A 12,446-nucleotide genomic window follows, 5' to 3' on the forward strand; every position below is an offset into this window, starting at 1 on the left:
TTGTCTTCTGTCAAAACAACTCTTGTTGTCACGTGACTCGGTGACGTACACTCCTCCACTCTGCGCTGATGCAGGGGGGGTTTCCATCATGGCGTCGATGCAGGTAAGAATACAATCGCCTACGGTCGCATATTTACAATATAACTCACCTTTAGTGTTGTACTATCTGCTTGTTTATTACCTACTTAATTCACGAGCATGTATTGGTTCGAAGTAGCCATGACATTGGCGTAAAAGCGGTGTCATTTATCAGCAAAGACCAAGCGCTAGGTCTGTGCTAGCATTACAACTAGCCCATCATCAACCCAGAGCACCAAGTCAAGGCAGGCAGAGAAACCTGCTTCCTGCTTACAGGCTTCAGATATTGAGTAGTATTTTCGCAGCATCTAGTGGATTTTGGCTCAAGGGCTGTAAAGTTACGAGTTGAAATTCATTGCGATATTTTATAAAACAAGCTAAATGCTGTGTGGTTGACGTTGACGTAAGCGAGCTAACGAGACAGTGCGCAGATTGAGTAGTCCCAGTTTCCTGTGGTTGAACAGGTGCATCATCGCTGTGTGACATTTTCTTTTTTCAAACATCCCATGAGCCGAGTATTTAAAACAATATAGACGGATGTGCTGTGATTGGTCCTTATCTTTTCTCTTATCATAAAATCTGCAGACACGAGGTGATATCAGTCTGGGTGGAGTTGATCTAAAAAAAAATCTTCTTTAAAGAAATTAAATAGCACTGGTAGTTTTTAGCACTGTGGTGTGAAAAGGCAGATTTCACATTCAACTTTGATTCATTTATCTCCGTTTTTATATTTACTGTCATTGTACTGCTGTCACCAACAGAAAAGGCTACAAAAGGAATTATTAGCCCTGCAAAATGATCCACCCCCAGGAATGACGCTTAATGAAAAAAGTGTACAGAACACCATTACACAGTAAGTATTTCTTTCACATTTATGTTTATTTCATCTGTTTCAGCATGGCAACACAGTGAGCGTTAAGACATGACCACCTTCACCTGCAGTTGCCATCATATTATAGAGTGACTGATCACTCTGGCTGTTGTTGAAAGTCATGTTAATCACCACGCCTGGGCCCACACATGTAATGAGGCACATTGTTTGAATTGAAGTCGTGAGAACTAAAAGTGGTCGAAGCCTTGGCTGGTTTGGAAGGACTCTGAAGACTGGTAGATTTGGGGCCGTCATCGGAGTGTCTCTAATGCACAGTGTCACTATTCATCCTCATGAAATATTTACAGGTTGGCATTCGGGAGTTGGACTTGGGTAGCGTGGAATAGAGAGGCTACTTAGCTGACCTTTCCGTCTGGGTTTCTGGGTGTTCCTTTTAAAAATCCATTAAGTATGTTGACTGGCTGAGTTAGACAAATTGTGTCGGGTAAATCAGAGAGGAAGAAAAGGAAGTGAGGTCCTGTGAACGGTTTAGATCTAACTTTATGGACATCACTCTACTGCAGGCTCGCAACTCTTGACTTTAAAAGTTACTGCCTGATTGCATTTGTCAAATTGTCTCCCATAATAACTACTTGGCACTTTTAAAGAGGCGTCACACAGCCTCACAGTGCACTCTGGTTGATTTAACAACATTATGTAACAATGCAAGATCAATGCTTTGTTCCTTCATGACTCTGAAACCTGTTTAAGTAGCTGCTGCGTGCAGCGCGTCCCGGGTTTGACATGGTATTTACGGGTGTGCCTTTTTTGTTCAGCTCTGATTTTAGAGGTCTAATGAGCCTGTGGTAGTTTAATGTCACCATGACTGACAGTGGTAGGGACAATAATCCAGTGAAGTAAGATACAGACACTCGCTTCCTGCTTTAAGTACAAACTAAGCTTATCCCTTTTTTACGAAAACAAACCAAACAATGATGTGCGTGTCAAAGCGATAAGGTGTTCTCTGTTTTGGTACACATTGTCTTCCATTGCTGCTCCTTCGATTGCGATCTATGTGTCAGTCATCTGTCTTGTGCAGTCGGCGTAGCTCGATGCTGTAATGGGTAAATCGTTGCAAACAAGGAAAGTGTTGCTTTAAACTTAAAGCCCTGCTCAGATAACCTGTTTGCTTCTTCCTTAATCAGATATCTTTTTTTTTTTTAGTTGTTGGTTTTTTTTTGTTTTTGTTTTAATCGCAGATATCGACCACATTCCTATCCTGCACCATCACAGATAAAATGAAAATAACTTCATAGCACTCAATAAAGAGATGATATGAACGCTGTCTGGCTCATGCCACACCTGCGGTTCAAAAAATAACTCGCATATAGAGAATGAATGTCAAAACGTCCTTCTATTATCGAGTCTGAAAGTCATTCAGGACCGAACTGGGATCAAATGAACATATCTTCTATCAAACAACAGTCCTGCACAGTCACTATGTCGCTGACAGACTCTTTGCTTTTTTCTCTCAAGAATTTCAGTGAAACCCAAATATTTACTCAGAAAGTGAGTCCTGCGCCTAAATGGCTCGTCTTACAGAGAGACGAGATGCTACAGAAGCATGGACCCTATAACTGAAATCGCTTCCTTTCCCCCCAGTTTCGCTCAGAGTCACATGAAGTCCGTTGCTAGCACGACACCGCACACGCTAGCATCATTGATGTACTTCTAGCCATTCCCGTACCACGCTCAATATTTGCATGGCAGCGTTTCTCCGAACGGCTCTGTGCGACGTTTGTTGGCCTGATCATATAATCGCCAGGCTGTGGGGAATTTGAGCAAGCTGAGCATTATGTCCTCTGAGTCCTTGGCTGTGGTAGGCGTGGGTTGCATCAGGTGTAACTTGTATACAGTGAGGCTGCCTCTCTCTAAGCTGCTCGGCCTGGGAGAAAAAAACGGAGCTCCTTTTAGATGCTTTGACCGCTGGACTTTCCGAGGGGGCAGCTTCAAACGGCACTGACCTTGTAGCTGCCCTAAATGATTCTACGCCTAAGGCTAGATTTGAAGGAGACACAAGGCTGTATGTTGGAACAACAGCCACAAGTCTCTTTAGTGTCCTTTCTGGAAGAAATTAGGCCAGAGATTGTGATGCTGCCGTCACTGCTCCCTTTTCTTCTCCTATGCGCTTTTCTACGGCGAGAAGGCAATGGCCGTTTTTAACAGTGAAGCAACATCGAACCGGTTGTATGACCACGGAGGCGCTGCACACTGAACAGACTGGGCTGTCCTTCAACTCGAGCGTCTCTTCCAATCGTCTCTCATGTTCAGCAAGACACCAAATCCCTCGCAGCTCAGTCAGCACAGTTCTGTAGCAAGGCTGCAGAGGCGAAAATAGATTTGTCCACCAGATCAATAAGAGTATCGCATTATTTCTAAACCACTGTCATAACCCAGCTGGCTGTTCACTGTCATAACCCAGCTGGCTGTTCACTGTCAACGGAATGAATCAGACGCCCAGCTTACATCGACAGCTCACACACTTTTGAGTCTTTTTTTTTTTTTTTTTTTTTTTTTTTGAGTGGTCATGACACGAGCTCCATGTAAGTCATGTTGTACTTGTGTGTCGCAGCAAAACTTATGTGCTGCTGAACATGGAGAGGGAGGGAACATACTTTATGGGGCTTTGGTAATCATTTGATATTGTGACTAAAAGTCTGCAGCCACGGTAACGGATGAAATCAAATCATAGAGGCAGAGAGGCTCACAGCTTCACTCTCTCCAGCTGCATTCTCCCTGAATGAATTGTGCATTACCCAACAAATAACTACAGTCATTGACTACTTTATTAAGCTATTGCTTACAGGTTTTTTTTTGTTGTTTTTTTTTACCTTTCAGCCTCTCTTTCCCACTGCCTTGGTAAACTTTTTTTTTTTCTTTTTTTTTTTATGGATGCAAAGTCTCATGTTCTATATCTGTAACAATCTCAGATTTAATCCATGATAATTCCTGCAAAGTGAAGTGCAAAGGTCAAACTTCTTAATAAAGCACTCACACGCTGAGGTTTTATAATTTCGTCGTCCTCATGTAACCAAGTAGGGAGTTACGTTGGGGCAAGAGGAGTCAGTGTTGGGTTGGGGTGGGGGGGGGGGGGGGGGGGGTCGTTGTTTTATCCTCTTGTGGGTCAGTGCTTTTTTTTCACGGCTGCGTCCCTCACACCCACGCAGTGAACATGTTTGCTTGTGCGTGTGTATGGCTGGTGCATTAATGTTTGACCGGCTGGTCACGGGTGACAGCAAACAGGCTGAGAACGGTCTGAGTCAGGTCGTCAGGCGGGTCAGGCGGTGTGTCTCGGGAAGCATTTACACGCATAAGCTCACATGTACACATTTGCAGTGAACACAGAGTAAAGCTGAGGTAAATGAGTAAGTGCAGGAGACAAAGTGACATGTTTAAATTGATGTAATGATTCAGAGAGGATAACCAAAGCCACCAGGATGCTTCCTCCGCACACCATAAACATGGTCCTGAGGGAAATCCCAATCCGGCATGAAGTTGTTGAGGCATCGACATACAGACCGATTTTTCAATCTTTAAGCTTTAAAAAAAAGTTATCAGTGGTGTTGAATATACGTTGTATTACTCGCTCAATTATCTTAGAAGGTTTTTGCGACAGATTTAAGGTCGAAACTTGGTGCAGTGCATAAAAACATGGAATCAGATGATGATCCTCCTCACGTTCAGTTTTTCTGTTTTAAACTGCTTAAAGTCTCGTTTTCTGTGTTCCTGGGAGAAAGGCTGAGTGTACTTGGAACAGGGTATTAAAGGAAATGCAGCAGCTCAGAAAGCTGAGTAGTCTCACACACACACACACACACACACACACACTCACACTCTGAGGTCATGATGGGTCACCTGAAGTGTTTCAGTCTGAACTGAAGTTGTTTTTTGAAAGAGTTTTGACACTGCCTGTGTTTTGGTAAAGTAGAGCTTCTCTTGATGTTTGACATGATTTAATCCAGTTCCTTTCGTTTCAGGTGGATTGTAGACATGGAGGGAGCGCCCGGCACTCTGTACGAAGGAGAGAAGTTTCAGCTGCTTTTCAAATTTAGTAGTCGATATCCTTTTGATTCACCTCAGGTAAGAGCGAGATTATCTACCCAGCGATCAGTCCGAGTCAGTTAGTGGGTAAATGTGGCAAACTTTGTTTTCTCTCTTCTCAAAATGTCATCATTGTCCAAAGGACTGACAATTCAGTTAGCCGTTACCCGTCTTTATCCACAGAATTCATAAAACACAATCCTCTCTCAGAGCAACTCAAAGTTAAACAGCGATAAATAAAGTAGCCTGTCAGGTGCACTGTACAGAACATACAGAGAACTAAAGCTTTGTATGAAGTGTCTGCAATAATCCCATGAAACACAGCAGCTCTGCAGTTGTTGATGGAATGAATCTGGCCTCGGAAACATTGGAGCCAGGAATCACTGACCGAGACAGCAGCACAGAGCATCCGCTCAAGCCACGTTTGAGGGGATTAGTTTAACTCAACATTCTTGTTTCACTCATCAGGAGCTTGGCCGTCTATAAATAGAGAGTGAGTCGGTGTAGAGAAAATTAGATAATCTAAGCTACTACGCTCTCAAATAGGAAGGGCAGGCCCGCTGTTGGGCTCCAGAGTTAACTGCTGCAGTGCATTGTAGGTAATCTGAGGAGCTTTGATCATAACGTGTAGCGCACACATGTTATGTGTTGATAAATTGTGTGTTGGTCTTCCCTTCATGCATACCTTGCATACTAATGTTTCTATGTTTCAATAACAATTAAAAAAACCATCCAGAGTCCTTTTTTATGAATCGAATGAAACCAAAATAATATAAACGTTGTTCATCACTTGTTGATACTCATAAGTTCAATATTTTTTACTGGAAATATTTAAAGAATGTACCGCCCTGCGCCCAGTAGGTCCCACACACAACACGTGGCTGGAAGAGTCAGGCGTGTTTGTCATTAGACTGTGTGTCCGTCTCAAGAAAAACAGACACCTGCGAGTGAAGTCTATTTGTTGGATTCCCTTTACCTTAGTAATGTTGATCGTAGTCGAGACACACCAGCCTGATGACGAGAAGCCTCTGTGGTCCATGGAACAATTTAAAGGGACAGTCACCAAATAGTGGGGATGTGGATAAATTGCTCAGATGTATTGTGAATGTTTTCACCGTTATTAAAAAAAAAAACCCAAAAAGTTTACAAAGTCTGTTTTCATACCACAGAGGTCATGAACTTATTTTCGGTACATGTTATTAGTTATTCCACTCTGTAAGGATGTTTTTCGTCTATTTCCACCCTGACTCTTAGCACTTAGCTTCAGGTTTCGAAACTGTCTCTTTGCTCCATGCCGTCACCTCAGATTTGAAAGTGTAGCAGACGTTTCAGTAAATATTTGAAGTTTCTGTAAGCGAGGAGCTGTCAGATTGTCTTGATGTTTGCGTTGTAGTGCCAGCTCTACTCAGTGCTCCTATCTGTAACACTCATCCTGTCAGACCCCCCCCCCCCCCCCCCCCCCCCCCCGTCTGGTGCCACGCTGCCTCAACCCATTGTTACCCTTCATCGCCCTCTTTACTCCCTCCTTTCTCTCAACCTCACCACTTTCCATCCTGAGTTCGTCTCCTCTCATCACACGTTCTCTATCTTCATGTTCAGCTCCGACTCCTGCACCCATTTACCCGACTGCTGGCTGTCGTTGCTTTTTATAGACCATGGCACCTTTTTTTTTTTCTTCTTCTTTTTTTTTATTCAGCATGTCTCCTCTCTTAGTCTGCCATTCTCTCTTCCCCTCTCTCACCCCACCTAGGCCTCTCTGTCCTAATCCCAGAGCTTCATACTACCACAGAGCTTAACATGTGCCAATACAGCACAACTCATTATTTTCCTTTAAAAAAAAAAAAAAAAAAAACTATTTTTCCCCCTAACAGTTACTCCTCTGAGTTGTATCGTGAAGTACCAATAAGGCCTGAATTTTGTCCACACACTCTCCTTTTCTGCATCAGATACTCTCCACCATGTAGATGTATTAAGTTGGCACTAAAGTGACTAACATGTTTTTATTTTTTTATTTTCTCACAGGTAATGTTCACAGGAGAGAATATACCTGTCCACCCTCATGTGTATAGTAACGGTCACATCTGTCTATCTATTCTAACGGAAGACTGGTCACCAGCCCTCTCAGTGCAATCAGTTTGTCTTAGCATTATCAGCATGTTGTCCAGCTGCAAAGAAAAGGTAAGAAGCCTGCACTCGTGCGAAATGTAGTGCTCGCTACAACATCCAGCACTCGTTTAATCTTCATCTAAATGTTGTTTTTCTGCAGAGACGACCGCCTGATAACTCCTTTTATGTAAGAACGTGTAACAAAAATCCAAAGAAGACAAAATGGTGGTATCATGGTGAGTATTTCAAACCTCATGTTTCTTTTGTTTTCTGTAGTTGGGGGGGAAAGACGAGCTATTGATTGCGCCTCTGCCGTTGATGTAACCGTGCTATGTATGTGTTTTTCCTTTGCAGATGATACATGCTAGTGTACAAACTTTATAATAATCGTAGAAGAAAGAAGTCCTACTGACCTTCGTAAAGCACTTTTTAATCATTCAGTCTTTGAACTCTGACGTTTGACTGGAACAATGGACACCACGCGCTGGAGGCTCTTGACTGCATTCCCCCCCCCCCAGCGGACGGTTGGATGCATGTTTTAGGCGGTTGTAACATAGAGAGAGCAAAAGTAGTGGAACATAAAGATGCACCCGAGACGGATTGTTATTTTTTCGGTCGAAGAGATAGTTGATTCAGAAAAGCAGGCGAGGTGGATTTGTGGTGAGATAATTATACTTCCTGTTTTAAGATTCTTATTGTTTGTGTGTGGGTGCATTTAAAGGTCCTTTTTGTTGTGCAATAAGAAGTGATGGATGCATGCTTGGGCCTACGAAGAGAAATCCAAATCTGATTGTTTTTCCGGAAAGGATCTGACCATCATAACCCCAAGAAAATGCTTCATCTGTTTGTTTTTTCAATGATATGCACTGTGAAAGTATCTAGTTTAAAAAAAAAAAAAAGGCACTAGTAGTATGATATTCCCAACTTGCAGTAGTTCTGTAAGCAGTCCTCCGCGTATATATCAGGTTTGAGGGGTTTTAGTTTGCAACATTGTATCAAGATAAAAACACAACTGTCTTCTTCATTTTCCAACTCGAGACCCGGCTGCGGTTCCTGCTGCTGTTGGCGAGAATGTCGGTACCAATGGGATGAAAGCAGAGGTGATGACAGATGTTTTTGAGTTGAGTGCATCTCCTTGTAGACAAAGGGGGCTGAACGTGTGCAGCGCTCACAAGTCCAGCTTGGAAGATGCCTCTCCCTTCGTTTTTAAGAATGTCCTTTATGACAACGTCGATGCACAACCCATTTGTATTTGTGTGCTAGTTCAATTTTTAAATTTGATGCTTTAATCTTCTGAAACGTTTGATTTTAATGTCTTGAGTTGTTTGGGTTTTTTTTGTACTTTTTCCAACTAGCTCATACTGATATTGAAAAATGTCGGGGGGAGGGGGGTTGTTTTTTTTTTTTTTGTATTTATTTTAAATTTTTTAAATGACTATTTGTTCATGAGAACGGTAAATGAATGACTAAAAGAAGTGTCTTTACAGGAGTGGTAAAGATGAGGCTTTTGTGATTCCCCCTGGTCAGAGTTTTGGCTCAGGTACTTTTTTCAATATAGAGCTCACCTCTAAAAAGATACCTATCAGATATTTTGAATTTAACTATATTTTCACCAAAAGAGACTGTTATGTTGTAACATTATAACATGTCTGAAACTATTGTACATAAGTCTTGAATTGCCAGATGATATAAAAGAAATTAGCAGAGGATGCATTGACTTTATAGCAGAATGATAATAGGAGTGCTTTATTTCATTGGATGTTAGGCTGCATCTTTTGCTAATTACGACGTGTACAGATGGCGACAAACATCACTGCTGGTTAAAAATAGAAAAAAAAAGTGACGTAGTTTTACAGTGGGGATGCATGCGGTTTTAAACCCTACTTTTTCTTATTGGCATCAGGCATTGTGACAACTTTTGAGTATTTCCTTAACTTAGGTTCAGGTTGATTGGATGGATTTTATAAAGCTGAACTCCAGAAGCTTTGTGGCTCGTTGTCATTTTTTTTTTTTCCACACTGTAATCGCTCCATTCCTAAACAAATGTTGTATCGCCATCCAGTCAGAGATACTTGAATTTTTTTTCATTTGGGTTTGTTTGTTTTGCTTTTTCCAGGGTCTAGGTGGATCTCTTGAATGAACATGAGTGAATGTGATGATGCTCTATACTGTAGAGGAGATTACCACAGCACACTGCTATCTCAAAAACTATATTGATAACTTAAAGACATCTATTTAACCAATGATTTTTTTTTTTTCAATAGCTTAGTCTTGTCTGCTGTCACTGTGTGAGGAGAAAAGGACGGTGGGATTGAAATGATTGTGTGGAAACGAGAAGCCTTCACTTCGTGGCTCAGATTTGAAGATTGAGATTTGAAAACACATGCAAGGGAATATGTTACAAGGGTTTGGATGTGACTTTTTTTTTTTTTGCGTTCCTAGGTTTTTCTTTTCCTTTTTCAATGTGGTTTGAACTCTTAGCTTGCAGGTTGTTGTGCGTGATCAACACTAATGAGGGTGTGTTATTTATATTCGAAATTTTGTTCTGGGATGTGCAAGCTCCATGTAATAGGTGCCTGTTCATTTTCATAATCAATAATAAAAGTAAAGATTCACTTTTATTCAACCTTTGTTTGGATGTTTTTTCTTCAGTGCGTTCAGTTAATTGTATGTCTACAAAAGTTAAAACTGTCACGCTCAATAGGCCTAAATAATGAGGTTTGCAGCTGAATTCAGAGAATTAATTGTCTTTTCATGAATGTCGCCATATTTAAAGTGATAATGTAGCCTCCATATTACATCAAGGGTGCACCAAATAGACAAAAAACAAACAAGCTGCAATATCGACATGGAAATAAATGTGTAGAAAATACTTGCTTTTTATCAGTTTTCAATGAGTTTTAAAATGTATTGAGTCTGAAAATCCAATCCGGTGGGCGCCCGATGTTCGGAGGCTGTGTTCCTCCAAGTGTCATCCCCCTCAATTCTGACTATCCACTTATCTTGTCACTAAAAATAAATAAAAGCATAACATTGATACAGTCCAACTCACAATGACAATGGATACCTTTATCTGTCTCTGGAAAATCCATTTTTAAAAAGATAAAAATACTAATTTTTCGCCTTGATTGTGTGAAAAAGAATTTATGTTGTAGTTTTTAAATAGTTGTTTTCTTTTTCTTTCCTTTTTTCTTTTAAACTTTTGTTTAACCATAAAAATGTCTTGTCTCTGCATATGAGAGCAAAAAGAAGAACAAATCCAAATCGTATCATTTCAGTCAGCGCAAGTGACATAAAAAAAGCAAGGTAGTGGCTCCATCTAGTGGTCAAAAGTAAACGTCCACCATTGGTTTTTCCTTTTTTTTTTTTTAACCTCACTCATGTTCCCTCTGAAGTTCATGTCGGTTCCTTTCAGAAGTTGGAACCCTTGGTCATAAATACCCATCATCTGCTGTCATGTGACGTAAATCTTACAGCAGGAAATGTCTAAGTGACATTATTTATTATTATTATTAATAATAATAAATAATGTCACTTAGACTTACTAATGATTGAATCCATAATTAAACTCAAACTCTTGAGTCTCCCCTCAAAAAATGTTTAAGCTATTCAAGTTATAAACTGAGCCTGCAAACTGAGTGTTTAAAAGCTAAAGTCTTAGCTTTGGTGGCCAGGTATGTTTAGATACGAGGAATATTAATCCACATTGTGATGTAGTGCCTGTAACATGCATTATTCAAAAATCAAAGTATATGAATCAGTGTGTATGTAGCATGTAAAGAGGCTGTGCGTGGACAGCCAGGTAGAAAACGTGTTTGCTCTGAATCAAAGTTACAACTGTATCCTCTGAGGAAGCAAACCAGGACCGAACCATTTGTGTCTCCGCGGGGGTGGCTGATTCATTCAGGATTTATCTCGTACTGTAACGCTCGTAAGTAAGCGATATGCAATATTTAACATTGGAAAAAATAAACAAAACACAAACTTTATGCCTGCAATGTCAACATGACTAGTCTCTTGCTTCAAATAGGACACATTTCACATTTTTACCCAGAAAAAATAACTTGGTCTGTTCTCTTCCATCCAGTTCTCTTTAGTGTTTGCCAATGTCGGAGGTGTAACTGGGGTCTGGCCCTGGACAAAGGTAAAAAATACCCTTAATTATGAGACCCTTTGTTGCCTGAAAGTATCTGGGTCGTTCTTTACTCTGTCGCCTGATGATATGTGCAATTACTGTGGACTGAAATTCACCAGACTTTCACGGAGGGATGGGGCGGTATATGGAGATGCTAGCAAGATGGGTGCTCGGCCGATCAGCGATGATGAGCGCTAACCGGCTAAACTAGCTTTTCTGGAGCAGGCTACATGATGTATATTTATCAGGCGAAACCACAGAGACACAATCACGACGGCATGCATGCTTCCCGAGTGTGTTGAACAGTTTTAAGCAGCTGACACTTGCAGGAAACTGCGTTTTGTAGTTGGTGACGTTAGCTCATTGCTAAGCTGGGCACTGTCGAAGCTATATTTTGTAGGTTCAGGGGGTTGCAGACAAGCCATGTAGGACTGCAAAGTCAACCCGAGCCTTAACACCTCCCTCTTACTCAACTTGTGTGTGTGTGTGTGTAAGTGCAGGAGAGGCATGCATTTGGCGTGTTGTTCGAAGCTGTGTTTGTTTATGTTGCATGCAGAAGCTAGGAGAAAACCAAGACAGATTGTGACCCCAAAAACTCCAGGGCATTGAGATGAAATCAAAAGGATGCAATGAATGAAGTTACAGTCATAATATCATTATACTGTTTGGAAATATCACATATACCGGCTGTGTAATATAACAAGTCACTGCTGTGTTGTTTACACCAGTCTAACCATAGTCTCAACCATAAACAGTAGGCTTGGAGAACACCTGTTTAGTCAGTGTAAAACAGGTTTTAAGGTTAGGTTTGCATCCACTTTATGGTTTTTGTTATTGATCTCGATTTACCTGATGTAAATGTAATCATTTTAACAAAGAATGAAAGTTCAATGAGCCTTATCCCCCCCCCCCCCCCCCCCCCCCCAACCCTGTGCTCTGACCTCTGTGGGAACACACACTCCCTTCAGTGCTTTTCACAAATAAATAAATGAACCAGTAATGGAGCCATTCTGGTAAGATACGGTGATATCTATTTTTTTATGTTCATCATTTCCTTATAAAAAAACCCACATGGAAGCCTATTACGTTCCCTATCTTGCATAACAACGCTCAGTGTCTTTCTGTTTCTCACCTCAGTACTGCTTGTGACCTCTACTTCATCTTTACGGGCCTTTAGACCTCACTATAGTCACAGATAAAATATGATTAGATATC

At 41.1% G+C, this 12,446-nt stretch overlaps 2 protein-coding genes across 3 annotated transcripts in view; both read left to right on the plus strand.

Moving 5' to 3' along the window:
• ube2wb (ubiquitin conjugating enzyme E2 Wb) lies at positions 1 to 9,722 on the plus strand. The gene is made up of 6 exons (XM_079361653.1): positions 1 to 103; positions 840 to 931; positions 4,927 to 5,029; positions 7,013 to 7,168; positions 7,257 to 7,332; positions 7,451 to 9,722. The coding sequence occupies exons 1-6, from the start codon at positions 89 to 91 to the stop codon at positions 7,462 to 7,464; spliced, it is 456 nt and encodes a 151-aa protein (XP_079217779.1). The 5' UTR covers positions 1 to 88; the 3' UTR covers positions 7,465 to 9,722.
• A 1,233-nt stretch (positions 9,723 to 10,955) lies between these two features.
• The window catches only part of stau2 (staufen double-stranded RNA binding protein 2), an 88,196-nt gene continuing 86,705 nt past the window's right edge, over positions 10,956 to 12,446 (plus strand). The window contains exons 1-2 of one of the 2 annotated variants that reach the window (XM_079361669.1): positions 10,956 to 11,027; positions 11,184 to 11,240. The gene's annotated coding sequence lies outside the window, so the exon portion shown is untranslated. The remainder of the gene's footprint in view (positions 11,028 to 11,183; positions 11,241 to 12,446) is intronic. The other variant, XM_079361670.1, reaches the window with a different exon arrangement.

This window comes from Symphodus melops (genome assembly GCF_947650265.1).
Source record: "Symphodus melops genome assembly, chromosome: 14".
Classification (NCBI taxonomy): domain Eukaryota; kingdom Metazoa; phylum Chordata; class Actinopteri; order Labriformes; family Labridae; genus Symphodus; species Symphodus melops.